The sequence below is a fragment of the Puma concolor genome, chromosome C2 (assembly GCF_028749965.1).
Source record: "Puma concolor isolate L17-30 chromosome C2, mPumCon1.1.hap2, whole genome shotgun sequence".
In the NCBI taxonomy this organism is placed as follows: domain Eukaryota; kingdom Metazoa; phylum Chordata; class Mammalia; order Carnivora; family Felidae; genus Puma; species Puma concolor.
The window spans coordinates 89,193,464-89,214,130 of NC_141675.1; the positions used below are offsets into that span (position 1 = coordinate 89,193,464).

At 41.1% G+C, this 20,667-nt stretch overlaps 1 protein-coding gene across 5 annotated transcripts in view; it reads left to right on the top strand.

Annotated features, from left to right (window-relative positions):
- SLC12A8 (solute carrier family 12 member 8) overlaps positions 1-20,667 on the top strand; it is a 141,290-nt gene that overhangs the window by 105,539 nt on the left and 15,084 nt on the right. For all 5 annotated transcript variants that reach the window (XM_086675176.1, XM_086675177.1, XM_086675173.1 and 2 more), the window contains exons 9-10: positions 3,389-3,535; positions 9,913-10,558. In XM_086675176.1, coding sequence (XP_086531302.1) covers positions 3,389-3,535; positions 9,913-10,558 — 793 coding nt within the window. The remainder of the gene's footprint in view (positions 1-3,388; positions 3,536-9,912; positions 10,559-20,667) is intronic.

Here is a 20,667-nt window from a genome sequence, read left to right on the forward strand (position 1 = left end):
TTTCATTTTTCAGCAAAATTGACAGAATAATCAGAATAATAGGTTTTTTTGTTGTTTTAAATATTTATTTATTTTTGAGAGAGAGAGAGAGAGAGCAAACCGGGGAGAAGCAGAGAGAGAGGGGGACAGAGGATCCAAAGTGGGCTCCATACTGACAGCAGAGAGCCTGATGCGGGGCTCAAATTCCGGAACTGTGAGATCATGAGCCGAAGTCAGACGCTTAACCAACTGGGCCACCTAGGCACCCCAATAAAAATTTTATATAAAAGGATTATCAAGTGAACAGACCATTGTAAACACAATTGATACATTGGACATAACAAGTCACTATACCTGGACAGTCCCCTCTCCTACCCCTAGCCCAAAGGTCCTGCAGGAATCCCAGGGAGTGTTTGTGGGAAGGCTGGCCAAAGATGGGCATCCTGGTGCCAGAGACTCCAGCTCCTAGGTCAGCCCCACACTAGGAGGAAGCCAGATTAGGGAATCTCATTTCCAATCTGAGTAAATGGACAGGCTTTCAATAAAAAAAAATTTTTTTTAACATAAATATATATAATCTTTTGGATAAGAAGCAATACAGTTTCTGCAAGGAGATACCATGCCTACGTCTCCTGGAGAATTCTCTGAAAGGACAGCGTGGTGGGTACAATGCACCTTGCCCAGTGGTTTTCCACCCTGGCTGTGCATTAGAATCATCTGGAGGGTTTTGGAAACATCAAGGATGTCTGTGCCCCACCCTACACTCATAAAGCAAAACTTCTGCAGTGATTCTTAGGTATAGCCAGATCAGAGAACTACTAATTAGATTTTCTATAAAGCTTTTGATAAAATTTCATCATGGAGTTTATGTATTTTTAAAACCAGCAAATACAGGATGCATTTGGTCAAGAAGACAGAAACAAAGGTTAGAGGTGAAGGATTGCATCTCAGAATGGATCAGAGATTGATAATGGAGCCAGTTTATCTGCCAGTTTTGTGAGGCATCCAGGGCACAAGTCACAGTGAAGTCGTGAAGCTTCATGAATTCCATGGGCATGTGCTGAGCCTATTTGCCAGACTGTTAGGTGTGGTGGGGCAGGGGCAGGGGCAAGATGCATGAGACACAGGAGCTTATGTTGCACTGCAAGATAAGCCATGAGTGTAATGGACTACAACCCAGGGTGGAAATTACAAATGCTGTCAGAATATACAAATAGAGTGATGGGAGGGGTGCCTGGATGGCTCAGTTGGTTAAGCATCTGACTTGGTTTTGGCTCAGGTCATGATCTTGCGGTTTTGTGAGTTCAAGTCCCACATTGGGCTCTGCACTGACAGCATGGAGCCTGCTTGGGATTCTCTCTTTCCTACTCTCTCTGCCCCTCGCCCAGTCCCTCTGTCTCTCTGTCTCTCTAAAAATAAATAAACTTAAAAAAAAGGGATAAACATTAGATAATATTAATTTCTTCTAGTTATAAAATGGTAAGAAGAGCGGGGGTAGAATAGACATAGACACCTGTGATAATGAAGAAAATAGACATGAGAGATTCTGGGGATAAGATGAGGTAACACATTTAGGGAAAAGTAATCCACACTGAAATGAAGTTCAAGTTAGGCTCTGCAGTGGACCTGAGTTATGTTCATCAGGCCCCTGGCATCCCTGACCATTTGGGGGTTATTCCACCTATATCTGATCTTGGAGGGAGTGATGAGCCCCACTTAGTATTAATAGTACAGAAGCCCGAAGGACAAGATGCTCTCTTGCCTGCCCCTTTGTGGCCTAAGTAGGGCATGTGACCTAGCTTAGACCCATCAGATGCTCCAAGTGTAATAAATGGGACAACAGTGAAGGGATAGTGGGAATTCATCTGCAGGGAAACAGGGTGCTGGTAGCATCCTGGTCAAACTGTTCCCATTCCAGAGTCCAGCTTGTGCCTCCAGGCTTCGGTCTTGCCCTTTCTGAGCATGATCTTTCAGCTTCGTGATGATTCCGTGAACCTCCAGTGTCCTACAAATATATTCTTTTAAAAGTATTTTGTTTCTAATCGGGAATCCTGGCTGATGCAGGTTTCCTGTGATAATTTATGAGCCAGGAAAGAGGTCTAGCCACGGACTAGTATTCCATGTAGCTTGATGCCACTGACCCAGTGAACTGACAAGGCAAGGACATAAAAAGTGAGGTGGAGAATCTTCATCATGAAGGGTGTGACAAAACCATGCAAATTAAGATGACCCCATCTGTGATCTTTGGACAAATGAGCATTTGGAACATACAGTTCTGGCCACCATGCCTATGGTAAAGTAGAATGAAGATGGGCATCTCAAATAATCAGAAAACAGACTTCCCGCTGGGTACAGATGAGGTCCAGCTCAGGGCAGGGACGGGGAGGGGGGGGCAGTTCCTGACAGCCTGTGACACAGCTGCATGGCCAGTAGCACTGATCTTTGCAAGTCAACATCCAGCAGAACAACTGTGCCCTCTCTTAGTCTATCTGTTGGTGATTTGTGGGCCATGTGGGTCATGGAGCTCATTCATTCCTTCAGTGTTCGAAGCTCTGTGTTGGCACTGATACTAGGATGAACAAGATAGGGGCCCTACAGAAATGAGGCCTCTGGGACCACTTGTGTGGGAGGGTGCTACTCACCTTACACTGAGGTGCTACGGGGTCCTGAGGAGCAGCCGCTGCTGTGAGGGGCTTGGGGAAGGCCTCATGGAGGAAAGGAGGTTTGTGCTGAGTCTTGAAGCACGACTGGGTTTAACAGACAGACAATGAGTAGATTAGGAGTGGACAGAGGGTGTTAGCTGGCAGGGAAACATTCTGACAAAGACTCTGAGTGTGTGGGGTATGGGGCTACAAAGGTCACAGACCAGGAAGGGGCCGAGAATGTCAGGGTGTTGGGAAGCCATTGATATTGTTATGGTAGTGACATTATGATCGAGTTTGAGTTTAGAGACGTCACTCTGGCAGAGGCTTGGGGATAATTCAGAGTGGACAGAACGTAAAGGCAGGAGGCCAGTTGGCCAGTGGTTCTCAAAGTGTGGTCCCCAGACCCTCAGCATCAGCATCAACTGGGAACTTTTTAGAAATCCAAATTCTTGGGCTCTTCTCTAGAACTGCTTAATCAGAAACTCTGAGGTGGGGATCAAAAATCCGTATTTTAACAAGCCCTCTAGCTGAGACTGATGGACGCTCAATTTGAGAACCTCTATGTTATCCATACAAGAAGTGATGGTGAGCCAAACTGAAATAGTGGCGGTATGAATGAAATGGGATGGAGTTGGGAATATTGGAAATATATCCGAGAGGCTGAATCTAGAGGACTAATGATCGATGGGGTGCAGATGGTGCTAGGGAACAGAAAGGGACAAGCATATTCTGGCATTAGGTAATGAAATTGCTTCCTTATACAGGTGTCCCTGGTGGGCTTCCTGTTCCTTTTGGGCTTATACATCTCATCTCTGGCCTCCTGTATGGGAGGACTCTATGGAGCCCCCCGGATCCTGCAGTGCATTGCCCAGGAGAAAGTGATTCCCACACTGGCCTGTCTGGGGAAAGGGGTGAGTGATCCTTTTTTTGAGAAATGTACATTTTGCTGCGAACCAGATTATCAGCCAATAAATTGCTTAAGTCTCTCCGATTAGAGCCAGTGGTCAAGTTCTCCAGAGTGGGAGAAATGAGAATGCAGAGTTGTTCTCTCCTGTCCTCTGGCAGCCTTAGGGTGGAGCCAGTTGGACAAACCATCTGTCAATGTCATAGCCACCAGAACCCCTTGGCACTGGGTTAGCTAACTGACAGAATGGCATCTTGGACCCTGAGCAACAGGGAAAGGGAGTGTCACATCCTTTAATAAAAATAAATTTGGGATCCTCTCAGTTCAGCATAGAAGAAAAAATCTCTTGGTGAGGAGGGGAGCTGGACCTTGCAGCTCAAACTCTGCCCTTGATTTTTGCCTTTCCTTTGGGGTTGCTGTATGATGATTTCCCATACCTCGGGCCTCTGGGCCTCCTGTCAGTCATCATGGCTCAAACTCTCACCGACAGAATATAGCTTGGTTGAGTCACGAAATGATAGAATGAGACATTCCTAAAACCTAAGCGATGACAAAAGAGAAATATAGAGAGAGAGTTAGAGAGAGAGAACCCCACTTCCCAATAATGTGGTTTACTGAGAAAGAGTTCATTTCTGTCTTATTGGAGCACCACAGAGACCCTCCCCCAACCCCTTCCCACCCCAGACCCCTCTCAGGTAGGGTCACCAGCCCTCCCTTACCATCCTCCACTTCTGACCCATCAGCCAGCATGGGCTGGGTGGGAGCACTGACTCTCATCTCTGTACCTTCTATGTGGCATATGCCTTTTCTTTTACTTTAATTTCATGTATTTTTATTAGGTAATGTATACACAGGGCTCAAAACTAAGAAAGATATAAAAGGTATACATTGAGAATTTTTGCTCCTATCATGACTCTTTTATTATCTCTTTCTTCACCAGCACCCATGCCCTATCAGTAGCTGTTTTTATTAGTTTTTTTAATGAATCCTCTCTATTTTTTTATACAACTATAGTGTTCTAACATGTGGTTCTATACCTTGCTTTTCTTCATTTAATATAACTTGGAAGTCCAACTTTTCATATGTATGTCAAGAAAACTTTTTCATTCTTTTTCCATTGGGTGGATAGACCATAGTTTTTATCTAGTTTCCTATGGATTGACCCATGTGTGGCTTTCAGTAAACAGTGCTACAAGGAATAATGTTGTGTATGTGTGTGTAATTATTTAATGTGCAGGTATATCTGTAGGATAAAGTTTCATAAGTAGGTTTGCTGCAACAAAATGTATTTTTAATTTTAATAGATATTGTCAAGACACCTTTCATAGAATTTGTATGATTTTTGTATTTCTACCAGGAATGTATAACAGTTCCTGCTTCCTGACAGTCAGCATCACTCTTAGATTCAGGCCAAAAGACCCTGCTTTATAGACTCTGTTCTGGGTTCTGGTCCTTGATAAGGAGTTCATGAGATCAAGGGGACATGCCCACTGGATCCCAGACCCCTCTTCTGGATGGTGTACATGTGCTGCACTGGACCATTTGCACTCTTGCCTGGAATTCTCTGCCCGGATGTCCCACAACCCACATCCAGGGTCTGCGAGGGCCCCTTCCCTGGGCCTGTCCTTTTAGGACCTGGGTATGGGCAGGAGTCCACATGTAGGTGTGAGGCCCCCACAGTATGGTCTGGGAAGGGTAGGAGGTGGGCTAGGAGCTGGTGGCTGTATGTGGCCATCCTCTACTGAAGAACCCTGAGGAGAACAACAATTCTAAACTTGAACCTGGTCTTCCCCATTGTCCTAAAGGTGTGTTTGCAAAGGAAGGAAGATAGAACATATTTGCTTTAACTGTTTGTTAGCTTGGTTTATACTTATACATATTTGGACATCGTGTGTGAGGACTGCCATTTGCACTCTGGTCCCAGGTACCACATTATTAGCAATCACAGTTCATTGTCAAATGTGACTTTTTGCTAGTTGTATAGTGAGAAATGGCATCTCAGGATCCTTGTGATTTGCATTACTCTCTCTCTTTTTTTTAAATGTTCATTTTGGGAGGCAGAGGGACAGAGAGAGAGGGGGACAGAAGATCCAAAATGGGCTCTAGGCTGACAGCAGAGAGCCCGATGTGGGGCTCAAACTCACAAACTGTGAGATCATGAGCTGAGCTGAAGTCAGACAATTGAGCCACCCAGGCGCCCCCGTGATTTGCACTACTCTTATATGAATGAGGTTGGAGATCGTTTCCTCTTAGAGTCATATATATATCCTGTGATTGTTGGTCTTTTTCTTCTCAATTGCTAGAAGCTCTTCTTTTGTTGGGGAAGTTAACTCCTTGTGATATATATTACAAATGTTTTCTCTAGTTTGCCACTTGCCTTTTAACTTTGAAGTTTTTTTCTCCCCAAAGCTTCTTTACATATGATTAAATTTTATTAGCACATTTTCTTTTTTAATGGGGGAGAGAATAAACTTTAAAAAAATTTTGAGAGCTATTCAACATATAGAAAAGAGCATAAAACCAATATGAACAGGTTTTTTTTTTTTTTAATTTTGTATGTTTATTTTTGAGAGAGACAGAGTGCAAGTGGGGGAAGGGCAGAGAGAGACAGAGACACAGAATCTGAAGCAGGCTCCAAGCTCTGAGCTGTCAGCACAGAGCCCGACTTGGGGCTTCAACCCATGAACCATGAGATCATGACCTGAGCTGAAGTTGGACACTTAACTGACTGAGCCACCCAGGCACCCCAATATGAAGTTTTGAAGAATAACTGAAATGAATGTTCCAGGCTCCACATGCCTTCTCTGGTCAGAGCCCCATCCCTCTCTGTACCTGTAGTCTTCTGTGATAATAATTTCCTTGCTTTCTTCAAGGCTTTACTCAGGAGTCAGCAAACTTCTTCTGAGAAGGGCCAAATAGTAAATACTTTAGACTTTGCAGGCCCTATGGTCTCTGTCACAACTACTCAACTCTGCAATTGTAGCTCAAAAGTAGCCACAGACACAGACATGTCTATTGGGGGATAGGTGTAGCTGTTTTCTAGTCAAACTTTTTTATGGACACTGAAATTCGAATTTCATGTAATTTTTGTGTGTCATGAAATCTTCCTCTTCTTTTGATTTTTTTCCCCCCAACTGTTTAAAAGTGTAAAACCGTTCTTAGCTCATGGGCATACATAAACAGATGGTGGCCAGATGGCCCATGAGCCATAGTTTGCTGACCCCTGGTTTGCTTCCTACATATGCATCTCTAAACAAAATTGTTTAATTTTGCCTGTTTTTAAACTTTGTATAAATGTGGCATGCCTCTTTCCCTCAACATTATGTTTACGAGATTTGTCTACATTTTTGCTTGAAGCAGCAGCTTGTTTATTATCATCCCTATATAGCATTTCCTCACTTGCCGGAATTTATTTATCCATTCTGCTGTCGATGGACATTTGGGTTGTTTCCAATTTGGGACTGTTACAGACAGTACAATAAACATTCTTATATTAGTAGAAAGGTTCACATGTAAAGGTCTTCCAGACTATATACCCGTTATTGGAATTGCTAAGCTATAAGGCATGTCTATTTTCACTTACTAGACAACAAACTCTTTTCCCAAAGTGCTTGTACTAATTGACCCCTATCAGCAGCGGATAAGCGTTCCTATCCCTCTGTGTTTGTGCCAATGCTTGACACTATCAGACTTTTTAGTTCTTGCCAATCTGGTGGGTGTTTAATGGGATCTTCCTATGGTTTCAATTTGCATTTCCTTGATTACTTAATGAAGTTGGGTACCTTTCCTATGCTTAATAGACATTCTTTTGCTCACTTCCTTTTTTAGTGGGTTGTCTGACTTCTAATTATTTTGTAAAGATTCTTTGATATTTTGGATTGCTCTTCATCAGTTAAATGTGTTACAAATATCTTTTCCCATTCTGTGGCTTGTTTTTTTTTTTCATTTCTTTATGGTGTCTTTTGGTAGGAGAAGTTCATATTCCACCCTTAAAACACTTTACAACCTGCCCTCATCAAAATCTTGGCCTGGACCATTAGCATTTCCTTCAGCCCACCTAGCACCCTCCTTTTACATTCTCTTTAGTTTCTAAGTACTTACTTTATTCTTAGTAGTTTTATTGTTAGAGTATGCTAAATAGCTGTAGCAAATTTACCCAAAAATGTAATTGCCAAAGACAGTAAAAGCATACTTTTACTTCTTATTTTTCCCCCCAGAATTTTACACTAAAGCTCTTGGGCAGGTGTTTCAGGTCAACAGGGGCTTTGGCCCTCTGAGATTCAGGCTGATGACTTTGCTGTCTTCATCCTGTGACTTCGAAGGCTGCACTCTATTCTGACCATCAGAAAAGGGAAATGCACCTGAAAGAACACATGTGGGAGGTTCACAGGTCAGGTCTGGAAATGACTTATGTGTCTTCCCCTCCCCTTGCAGACTGCTGGCTGTAAAGGAGGTGGGACCAGTGTATAGATCCTGTGTATATCTGAGGGTGAAGCTGACAGAATAAGAGAATGAGAAGAGACATGAAGAATTTTGCTGGATTGAGCAGCTGTTTTCTGAGACAGAGACTACAAAAGGAGTAGATTTGATGGTGGGAGATTAGGGGGTCAGCAGTTTGGTTTGGGACATTTGAGATCCTTTTAAACATCAAGTGGAAATGTTGAGTAGACAGTTGAATATTTAAGTCTGGATTGCAGGGGGACATTTCAGGCTGGAGATTCAAATATGGGAGTTAAGAGCACAAAGCTAGTATTTAAATTTAGGATTCTGGGTACCTGGGTGGCTCAGTGGGTTAAGCATCTGACTTCGGCTCAGGTCATGATCTCACAGTGTGTGGGTTTGAGCCCCACATTGGGCTCTGTGCTGACAGCTCAGAGCCTGGAGCCTGCTTTGGATTCTGTATCTCCCTCTGTCTCTGCTACTCCCCTACTCACACTCTGTCTCTCAAAAATAAAAATTAAAAAAATTAAAAAAAAATAAATTTAGGATTCTGGTTGAAATCACCTAGGAAGGGAGTATAGATAGAGAAAAGAAAGGGTCTGAGGATAGAGCTCTGGGCTACTTTAAATGTAGATGTCAGAGAGAGGTGCCTGGGTGGCTCATTTGGTTAAGCATTGAACTTTGGTTCAGGTCATGATCTCATGGTTTGTGGGTTCAAGACCCACATCGGGCTCTGTGCTGACAGCCCAGAGCCTTCTTGGGATTCCCTCTCTCTCCTTGCCCCTCCCCCACTCATGCTTTCTCTCCCCAAATAAATAAACCAAATAAATAAATAAATAAATAAATAAATAAATAAATAAATATTTCAGAGATGTAGAGGAGTTAGCTATAGAGACTAAGAAGGAGCAGACAATGAGGGAAGCAAGTCAGGAGAAGGTAGGCAAAGGAAGTCTTTCAAAGAACAGGAAGTGATCAGCTGGGTCAAATATAGTTCTTAGGGCAAGGAAGATGGGGACCAAGAAGTGTCCAGTGCTTTTGGCTGAAGAACCATGTCAGTGACTGTGTGATGAACAGCTTCTGTGGAGTGACAAATTATATGGAGTTAGCACATATTTTCTACTCCTGTTCTCCTGAAGGTCACCATACCCACCTCCATTAATAACAGATATGTATAAAATAAGTGTGTGTGTGAGCATGTGTAGGTTTAGTTTCAGAATTTCTTCACCACAGCCACAAGAGATTCTGTTGTATCTTTCAGGGTCTGCCACTCCCTTCAGCTCATTTTCTCCATTATAGCCTGGGAACTTTGCACCACTTTGATTTCTAAGACTGATGTTAAAATCCAAAGAGGGTTGCCTGGGTAGCTCAGTCACTTGAGTGTCTGACTCTTGATTTCAGCTCAGGCAATGATCATAAGATTAAGCCCCATATTGGAGAGGGACTCCATGCTCAGTGTGGAGTCTGCTTAAGATCCCCCCACCCCACTACCCCTCTCCCCCACTCACTCTCTTTCTCTAAAAAAAAAAAAAAAAAAAAAAAAAAAAAAAAAAACAAAACAAAAAACAAAACAAAACTCCCCAAACCCCCCAATAAAAGCCAAAGGAGAAATATTTGGGAAGTCCAAGTTCTATATAGCCATACTCCATATTAATAATTCTGAATACAACCAATACCCATGATGTATTGACCTACTGTGTGTCAATGCTGTGTCAAGCATTTTATGTGCATTAGCTCTGTTCTCACAATAACCCCATGGGAATGAGTTGGATATTATTATCCCAAGTTTATAGACAATCAGTTATTTACTGGTACATGGTACATGTACTGGTACATGGTACACTTGAACATGGTACAAGTGGTTGAACCATTATGAATTGTGTTTCTATCATATAATGTGATTTTCTTCTGAAATTTCAGTCTTGCATGTTATTTTTCTTTCTGCAGAAAGGGCCAAATAAAACACCTATAGCTGCCATCTTCCTGACCAGCTTAGTGACCATGGCCTTTGTCCTTGTGGGCCAGGTGAATGTTCTAGCCCCCATTGTCACCATCAATTTCATGCTGACATACATTGCAGTGGACTACTCTTACTTCTCTCTGTCCATGGGTCCCTGCAGCCTTCCCCAGGTGCCTGAGTCAGTGCACGGGGAGGGCACAGGAGCTCTCCACTGCTCTGAGCACCTGCTCTTGCAGAAGGCTCCCAGCTATGGCTCTGAGGGCACTGCCCAAAGCCTCTCTGAGGGGACTCTGCTAGAATTCACCAAAGACATGGATCAACTCCTCCAGCTAACCAGGAAGCTTGAGAATAGCCAACCTAGGCAAGGAGACAGTGACGGGATCCCAGAAAGTAAGAAGGGGAAAAGCAAGAAGGCCACAAAGTCAACCTTACAAGATAGCTTCCTTTTGGACCTCAAATCCCCAGCTTCCTTACCTGCTGAGGGCTCTGACAGATTGCCTACTGCCTCATGGGAGGGGCAGGAAGCCTACTGGAACAAACAGAGTGCCAGGAGTGAAAGAGTTTGGTCTAGAGGAGCATGTGGAGAACAACTTGTCCCTGAGCCAAGTTACCAGCCTGGCCCAAGTGGAGAAGGTGAGTGCTTTGGAATCACATTAGGGACTCCTAATTTGGGGTGACCTCACCTACCCAGTTATCAAAACCCCTTTTCAAGTCCTCAGCCAGTTTACTTTATAGCTGGGTTTAAAATCCTTGTTAATTTTGTGTGATATTTATTTTTTAAAGTTATATTCAAGTATCAGCTGAATTTGTAACTCTACTCTGTTACAGTGATTTTAAACAGAAATTTCTGTTTATTCTTGTATGGTAGATCTTGGAGCCATGGCTAATAATTGAACATTATTTCATTTTACTCAAAACTCAGCTGAGATATAATATAAACATGAAGGGCACCTGCATGCCTTAGTTGGTTGAGCGTCTGACTCTTGATTTCAGCTCAGGTCATGATCTCGTGATCTCATGGTCATGATCTCATGGTTGTGGGATCAAGCCACACGTTGGGGTCTATGCTGAATATGGAGCCTGCTTGGGATTCTCTCTCTCCTTCACTGTCTGTCCCTCACTTGCTCATGTACTCTCTCTCCCTCTCAAAATAAAAAACTTCAATATCAACACAAACGAGACCAATTTTTCCTTTCAAAAGAAGTGGAAATGTAACAAACTGTCTGCCTTAGGGGGTTTTGTCTGTGGACAAAAGACAAAAGATAAATCTCCCAAACCAGGCAAGAGGGGGTGGAAGAAAGATGGCCAAAGGAGCACAGCTTTGCTTTACTCTCTCAAATCTACAAACATGGTAACACACAGGGAGATTCTCAGAGAGAGGCTTACAGGGCATGAGAAATTCTGAGAGAAAGAAAGAACTTATAATTTTGAGTCTTCCACATTCTAGGTGCTTTCCATATGTTATTTCATGTAATAAAATAGATATTATATTTTTCCATTTTACAAATGAAGACACTGGGCCCCAGTGAGGTCACAGAGAAATCTCAGAGCTCATACTTTGCACAGCCAGATGTCACACCCAGGTCCATTGCCTGTATTTGAAGTTTATTACTTTTCTTTACATTATCCTGCCTTTTGAGATCTGTATAGACAAATGTGAGCAAAGATGAGAAGACAGACAGATGTAGAAAGAGATGTCTAAAAACAAATGCTTTACATTCTTCCATACACTTGCTTTTCCTTCTTTACCTCTGAATTGGTGGGAGATTTTTAATGATAGGAGCATTATTAAATTTTAAGAATTATTTTATTTTTATCAAAATAATAAGTGTACGGTTTAATATGCCAAGTAGACTTAAAAGTAACATAATCAGAAATAGTAGTTCTCACTCTTCCATACCATCCCTTGTACCCTAGTCCCACTCCCAGAAAATCCCACTTTCAACCAAAAAGTTGCTTCTTTTATTAACCTTCATGTGACTAAATAATATATTTGTATTTCTATTTTTTGATATGTCAGTTTCAGATATCCTCATTTGACTTTCTATGGTAAATGAACTTTTAACACATTTATGCCACTCTGACTTCTCATCCAATATCCCCAGTGTACTTATATCACAGTTTTGATTAACTTAATAGCTAGTATTCATATTATTATGATTAAGTAAATATTGCTTAACTCTGAGCCATATTACATACACTATGATTACATTTCCTTTTTTGTACAACCTTTTCTGTTTCCTGGAGTTAATAATTGCCTTACTTTTTATTTGCTTGGTTTTCTGTCATCATTTTTCTCTAAATGCTCTGGCAGATATGTCAAATGCCTCTTAATGTTATTTTCCAAATGCTTGAATTCTTCAGAAATCTAACATATTCATTTCTTTTTTTGTCTTTGTCTAATGGCTGTCATCCTGTTCCATTCTAGACTATCTGTTCTCTAAGCCTGCTATAAAACTCCTGGAATTTCTCTTTATCACACTCTATGTCAGATCCAGGGAACAAAGATTTTCTGGATACAATATTACAGTGGATTTTTTTTTTTTTTTTTTTGCCTACCCACCGTTGAATGACCTCCCTATGTTTGAAGAATTTCCGGTGTTACAAGTCTTGGTGAGAGGAAAAGAAAGCCTTTCACACTCAAAACTGAAGATGTCAGATAAACAGTTTTCCAGCCTCTCCTATATCCAAGAGTTCAGGCATGAGGCTGAGGCTCTGCCAATCAGATGAGCCCTCCTTATACCTGGAACTGGGAACTGGAAACCTGAAGAAGTGGTGACTTCTAGGAACTCTCTAAAAGCCTTATGGTAGCAGCAGGATGGCTGCATTCCTGGCTCCAGTGTCCAGCGCTTTCAGAGTCAGTGGGCAGGATTCAGCATCTAGACCTTGGTGCCTGCTGCAGGAGTGTCCCCTCCTAGACTGCTCTGACATACAATATTGAGTGTTGTTCCTAGCTGTATAGCCTTGAACTTAATTTGCTAGGCTTTCCAGCTACTCTCAGAGGGAAGGCTAGGAAATATATTTTTACCTGATCATTTTGCTGCTTCATATGAAATGGTGTGGATTTTTTCCTAAGAAAGAAGGGGGAGATTGGGTAATGACAATCAGTCAGTGCCACAATTATCATGGTTTTAATTTCTTTTTTTTTTTTTTTTTAAATTTTTTTTTTTTCAACGTTTATTTATTTTTGGGACAGAGAGAGACAGAGCATGAACGGGGGAGGGGCAGAGAGAGAGGGAGACACAGAATCGGAAACAGGCTCCAGGCTCTGAGCCATCAGCCCAGAGCCTGACGCGGGGCTCGAACTCCCGGACCGCGAGATCGTGACCTGGCTGAAGTCGGACGCTCAACCGACTGCGCCACCCAGGCGTCCCTCATGGTTTTAATTTCTAAGAGCTTTTGGTTTAACCCAATTTTTCCTTATCCTTTTTTTTTTTTTATTTGAACGTCATCTCATTCTTGTTTTATGGATACAATGGCTTATCTTATCTCTCTGGTAATATTACTTATTCTCCCTTTAAAGTCTTTTTCTGTTCTTTTTACTGACTTGTGTTCTCTAGATCTTTTTCCCTTTGGCTTGGTCTTTCTCTCTCTCTCTCTCTCTCTCTCTCTCTCTCTCTCTCTGAGGCTTTACTAAAATGTCTGTTGAACTTTTGATTTCTTTTCCTACTTAGAAGTGAAGTACTAAAACGTTGTTTAGAAGATCTGTATACTGGTCAGGGCCTGTTGATTAGGGCACCTCACTATATAATGATTAGGTTGTAGGCTAGCTTTTGCACAGGAGGATCCCAAAAAGTGACTATCTAGAGGTTTTCAAAACCTCTGGACTCTTTAGTTCCTCCAGAGGAGAATCCTTTAATCTCTTGTCTTACCCAGATGGCTGCATGCATTCAGGGAGCAGGGGGAAGTAGGGGAGTTAGGGTGTCTCATTGTTTAGGATACAGACTTAAATTCAATTCCCCAGTTTCTAGCTCCATTTACTCATTCTTGCTGTGCCTGGTGTCCCAAGTCCAGGCACTCACTGGTTTTATTTCTTCAGAGGAAAGGGGTCAGGCAAAGGAGTTATTACCTAGCTGTGTGGGGAGAAGAAAGGATCTTGATTTCCAGCTATTTCAGATACAGTCTTGGAACCAAATGCCTTTACCTTATCACTTCCCAGGGACATGGCACTGCCTAGTCTTGAACTTTGCTGGGGCCTGCCAGGGTGCATTGGGCTGCTCCTTGCTGGTACCCTATCTGTAGGGCCTAGAATTCATCCTTCTCTGCTCTGCTCACTCTGTTACCATTCCCCTGTCACCTTTCCATCTTCCAAGATCTGTTTTTATCTTTCCTCCCTCATTCTCCTTATGCTTGTGGGTTTATGCCTATCTAATTCCTTTTCTGTTTTCTCAGTGGGTTTCCAGGAGAGATGTGCAGTCAGTTTGCAATCTTTAGTCAATGAAGTGCTTGCTGCCCAGTTCCCCAATCATAGAAATGTCATAGCTGTTGACCACTCCCTGTCCTTCATCCTTGCTGCCTGTACCTTGGTGCAGACCCTTCCTATACAGCACCCAGACTCTTGTTAAGTCTGCAAACCAGTGTCCTGCCTCCAGATTCTCCCACATCCTGTTTCTCCTTCCCATTGTCCACTGAATGATTTTCTAAAATAAAACTCTTATCATGTCTCTCTTACTTAAAAACCTTCACTAGAATCAAATCTCTTCCATCTAAAGTCCAAGATCCTTGGTGGGATTTGCAAGGTTCTTTACAATCCTGCTCTGTACTACCTTTTTGGCCATTTTCCTCATGACGGCCCATACTCTGTATGTTCCAGTTAGACCTAAATGAATGCCCTAAACACGTCTTGTTCTTCATCCCTTTCCGCCTTTGCATATGCTGCTCTGTCTTCACAGCTGCTTCACCTCCCGCTTCTCCATCTGGAAAACTCCAACATATAGTTTAAAATCCATCCAACTTTTTCATACACATTTATACTCCCTCTGAGAAGGCTTTCCTGATTTCCTCTCCTGTGCAAGTATAACATTTGATTTATGCTAGCAGTATAGAGAATTAACACATTGTTTTATACATTTATATCGAATTTTTTACACATTTGTCTTCAGGCCCATGTGTCTGTCTGTCTTGAGGAAAAGAAATATTAGTTTTATTCCTTTGCCCCTAGACTGTGGGCTTCCTTTAGTCACAAGCCATGTCTTTCCACCTTATATTTATCACAGTATTCCCACACAGTACACAGCATGCAGAAAACACTCAGTAAAGGCTAAATTGATGCACAATTGAGCAAATATTAACTTCAAAAAAATGAAACATTGATCAGTAAAGTAGAATAGAAAGAATTACACTATCATAAGAACCTAATCTGTGACAAACCAGATGTCATACAATAATAAGAATCAAATCACTATTGAGTAAACATTGTTGAAATCAAATGGATCAAAAAGATTAACTTGGGCTGTATTCTTTACCTTATATAGCCATGAATTCCTTATTTATAACAGCTGTGCAAGAGAGATATTTCTGACTATTGAAGACTATCATCAAAGACAAAAAGGATCTGATTAAATAGAAATAAAAAACATTTGTACAACACAGTGTCACAGAAGGAAACAATTATTCTGACAAGCACGGCCGATAAAAGCATACCTTCCAATGCATATTATTTTTAAAAATAGGAAGGTCAAAATCCAGATTCTACTAAAAAGAAGCATGCAGATGAATATGCAGTTTACATTTGAAAAATCAATGCCCAGATTCATTCATTGCTCATTCAACAAACTAACTTTTATTGTTAAGTGTAAAATATTGTTAGTAGTTAAAAATAGCCAGTGTTTTTCAAACATGTCCCATGTTCTTGGCACTGAGATAAGCACCTAACAGATTATCTCATCTAAGCTCAGACTTAGGCATTGTTATTGTCATTTTACAGAGGCATAGAGAAGTTAAACATTTGCTCAGGATATGAGACAGCCAGAATTTGAACACAGGTCCTTTCACTTTAGAACTTGTGTTCTGAACCACTATACAAGGTATATGCTGCTAGCTGTTAGTATCTGTTATAAACTAGGCCATCGTATTAATTCAATGAATAAAATTAAACCACTTTCAATATATCATTGCACATCTATTAAGCCATCAAAAAATTAAATAAAATAGGTCTGTGGTTATCAGGTATATGAACACATTGCTGAAAGCAATTCCAGTGGATTTATTCCTTCTAGATCTGTTGATTAAAGTTTTTCATCAAATTTGGGAGCCATTATTTCTTCAAATATTTTTTCTGCTCTTCTCTTTCTCTCCCATCTCTATGGGACTCCCACTACACATTAATTAGTATACTTTACATTCCCCCTCCTCCCCCCCCCCCCCCCCCCCCCCCCGGTTTCTGAGGCTCTGTTCTTTTTTATTCTACCTTTTCCTCTCTGTTCTTCAGTTTGGATAATTTCTACTGATCTATCTTCATGTTCACTGATACTTTCTTCTGCCATCTCAAATCTGCTGTTGAGCCCATAGAGTAAATTTTTTATTTCTGTTATTGTACATTTTAACTATAGAATTTTCATTTTTGTAATGTTTGTATGTTTTTGTTGATATTCCCTATTTTGAAAGTCATTGCCATCATATTTCTCTTAAGTCACTGACATTGTATTTTTATTTAATTCTTTGAACATATTTATTATACTAGTGCTTTGAAGTCTTTGTCTGCTAAACTCAGTGCAGGCCCACTCAGAGTCAGTTTCTTTTTTTTTTTTTTTTTTAAATTTTTTTTTTTCAACGTTTATTTATTTTTGGGACAGAGAGAGACAGAGCATGAACGGGGGAGGGGCAGAGAGAGAGGGAGACACAGAATCGGAAACAGGCTCCAGGCTCTGAGCCATCAGCCCAGAGCCTGACGCGGGGCTCGAACTCACGGACCGCGAGATCGTGACCTGGCTGAAGTCAGACGCTTAACCGACTGCGCCACCCAGGCGCCCCAGAGTCAGTTTCTTTTGATTGCTTTTTTTTCCAGAGCATGGGTCAGTTTCCTGTTTTTATATTTTTTAAGTTTATTTATTTTGAGAGAGAAAGAGACAGTGCAAGTGGGGGGAGGGGCAGAGAGAGGGATACAGAGAATCCCAAGCAGGCTCCGGACTGTCAGCTTGGAGCCCGATGTGGGGCTCGAACCTACGAAACCATAAGATCATGACCTGAGCTGAAACCAAGAGTCGGACACCTAATCGACTGAGCCCCCCAGGTGCCCCAGTTTCTTGTTTCTTTGCATGTCTTGTAATTTTGGGTTGAAAACCAGACAATTTAGATAATATAGTGTGGCAACTCCTGATTCTGATATATGTTTCCATGTTTTTGTTTGTTTTAGTAAATTTCCTGGATTTGAACTTTGGAATCTGTCTCCCCTGTGGTTGTGGATTCTGATGTTTCTACTCAGTTTTTTTATTCTTATTTTTAACTTTTAGCCTGGCTTCTAAGGAGTTTGCCCTTGTGCCTACGTGGCCCATAAGGCTCCACCCTTTGCCAGTGGATCTGTGTATAGGTTGGGAAGCAGTCAAAGTTGCAGCTAGTTTTCCAGTCTTTCCTGGTTTTGCCAGTCTCAGTTTGGCTTCCCCAGGCAGGAGCATAGTTTTTCAGTCATCCAGGGAAATGTGGGGAGATATAGTCCTTCCATAGTCTTTCTGTGACTCTCTCATTTCTAGATCTTCCCATTAAGTTTCTGATGGTCCAGTGCTTGACCTAGCTGGGTCTGCAACCTCAGGCTAGCAAAACTGAGGACTCTTCCTTTTCAGTTTTCTACTATACTCACCATGTTTAGCTTATAAAGGCACAACTCACAAGTCTGCCCCCTCTGGCAGCGAAACTGCTGGTTTCTGACCAGCTCCATGCTGGTAAGAACGGGAATGAGGATGGGAGATCAGGCCATAGGCTCTCACTGTTCAGACCCTCAGCTCCATCAGTTTTTGAAAAATAAATACTTCTTAATTTTTGTCTCCATTTGGTAACTTCTAGAGCTGAATGAATACTTTTTTATTATTTTGACCAGTTTTATACTTACTTCTTGTGGAGAGGATTCACTGACCACTTCACATTGCCATCGCTGCAAGTCCCTCTGGTTCATTCTCCTCCTCCTCTTCCTTCTTTTTAAATTTTTGTTATTGAAGTATAGCTGACATAACATCTTTGGTTAATTCTCTCTGGAGAATTATCTTTCATGATATAACAAGAAATATAAAACTATTTCATTGCCCTAACTTTGTAAATCTGTTTGGGGGAATTGCATATCAAGGAAACAACTCAAAATCAAACAATAAACCATAAAATGTGTTCAAGATGGTCATAGCTGCATGGTTTGTGCTAGTAGCAAATTAGAAATAAATGTGCAACGTTTGGAAAGTGGTTAAAAGAATTATATTATCAACTTAATAAAATACCATATGGACTTGAAACATGATCCTTTGTGGACTATAGCAATGCACATTCTTGGTTTGTACAGGTTAACTAAAACTATGTGTTTATTTATTCTGATAAAGATATGGAGTGCATTTTCAGAGATGGTTTAATATTTATTTATTTATTTATTTATTTATTTATTTATTTATTTTTAATATAATTTATTGTCAGATTGGCTTGCATACAACACCCAGTGCTCATCCCAACAAGTACCCTCCTCCATGCCCATCACCCACTTCCCCTCCCCCCCCCCATCAAGTCACTCATCGTCAGGGAAATATAAATCAAAGCCACACTGAGTCAGAGTGGCTAAAATGAACAAATCAGGTTTAATATTTATTTTAAGTAACTTCTATCAAATTACTTAATTTGTTATTTTAAAAATTGACATAATTATGTTTATTATATTTGATACATATTTTTTAATTTTTGTTTATTTGAAAGAGAGAAAGAACAAGCAGGAGAGGGGCAGAGAGAGGGAGACACAGAATCCGAAGCAGGATCCAGGCTCTAAGCTGTCAGCACAGAGTGCAACATGGGGCTCGAACTCACAAACAGAGATCATTACCTGAGCCAAAGTCCAATGCTCAACCGACTGAGCCACCCAGGCGCCCCTATATTTGATATTTTTAACATGTCTAATGCATAACTTTGTCTACCTGTTTGTTTTGCAACTAAGGTGTGATGAAGTAAAGTTGCTTTCTCTTTTTTTAAGTTTATTTATTATTTATTTTGAGAGAGAGAGAGCATGAGAGAGAGTGGGGGAGGAGCAGAGAGAGGAGAGAGAGAAGCCTAAGCAGGCTCTGTGCTAACAGCACAGAGCCTGATGTGGGGCTCAGTCTCACAAAACATGAGATCATGACCTGAGCCGAGGTCAAGAGTTGGATGCTTAACCGACTGAGCCACCCAGGCACCCCTTTGGTTATTATTGGTTATTGCTTTCTTGGTTATTATTTTAGAATCTATAACATGAGAGACTGTCCTCTCCCACCACTAGTCTGTAAGACCTGCTTCTTCTAGCAAAATCCTTGACAAGAGAAAAAAATTTTTTTAGTCATTTTGGAAGGGTTTTGAAACCATACCTGTTCAGAATTCAGAAAAATTGTCTGCCTGCTTTGTTGTACCTATTCAAGTTAGTTAGGTTAGTTGAGAATCCTTGCATGAATTTTCCCTCACATTGCTGACATATAAAACTGCACTGTGCTTGCTTGGAGAGCACATCCCTTCCTTTTGTTTCACCTCAGAGCCCTTAGAAAACATACACACATACATACGATTCCCTTAGGTACAGTGTAATTGAGGTTATGTGAGACTGAGATTAACTGGGAAAGGGTGAGCTTAACATTTCACAGATCTCAGAGAGGCAAAAAATCTAAGTCCTTAAACAATACTCTTCCGTCTTAATAACCAAGGGGACAACTGTATTTCACTAAGCATATGATTAAAAAAATGAATCATGACTTGGGCATGTTAAAATTGTACAATTTGATTAATGGTAATCAATAGTATTCCCATTTTTTAAAAAAGTAATAAAGCCATTAATTCAAATCAGTCACAAACCTTGGCAGAGTTTATTTTAATCCACAATTAATGAGGAGACATTTATTGAGCACTTCCAATACACAAACTTCTAAATGCCAAGATTTGGCATTTAGAGATGTAAAAGACAGTCATTGCCCTCAAGGTATGGAGGTACAAAAGATAAGTATAATAGTAGGAAGCACATAATGAAGGGAGACAGATGTTGAAAGGATAAAGGCTACCTTGGGGGCTAGGATGATTTCTTTATTCATTTAACCACTTGTAAGGAATATTTACCACATCTCAAATGCTGTTTCAGGTATGGGGAACATTCTGTATAGACATAGAAGGCCTCTGCTGTCATCGAGCTTGCATTCTAGTAGGGAAAGACACATACTAAATAAGCAAACAAATATATAACTGAAATGTCAGTAAGTGATAAGTACTATCAAAGATAATAGAGCAAGGTAACAGGATAGAGAGAGAGACTAGGGTGGAGAGAAAGGTTACTGTTTCTGATAGGTTTTCAGAAAAGATATCTCTGAGAAGAGGATATTTTAATGGAGAACTGAATTGTATAAAAGAGAGAGCCATGCAGAGATATTGGGGAAGAGTTCTAGGCAGAGGAAATGGTGTGTATGAAGGTACAGGTGGGAATAGGATTGGCAAATTCCAAGAACAGCAGAGGTCCAGCAGCAACTGGAGAGGAATGAGCCAGGGGAGAGGGATAGGACGAGTACAGTGAGGAAAGGGCCATGCAGGTCAGGGTTGTGATATGATCA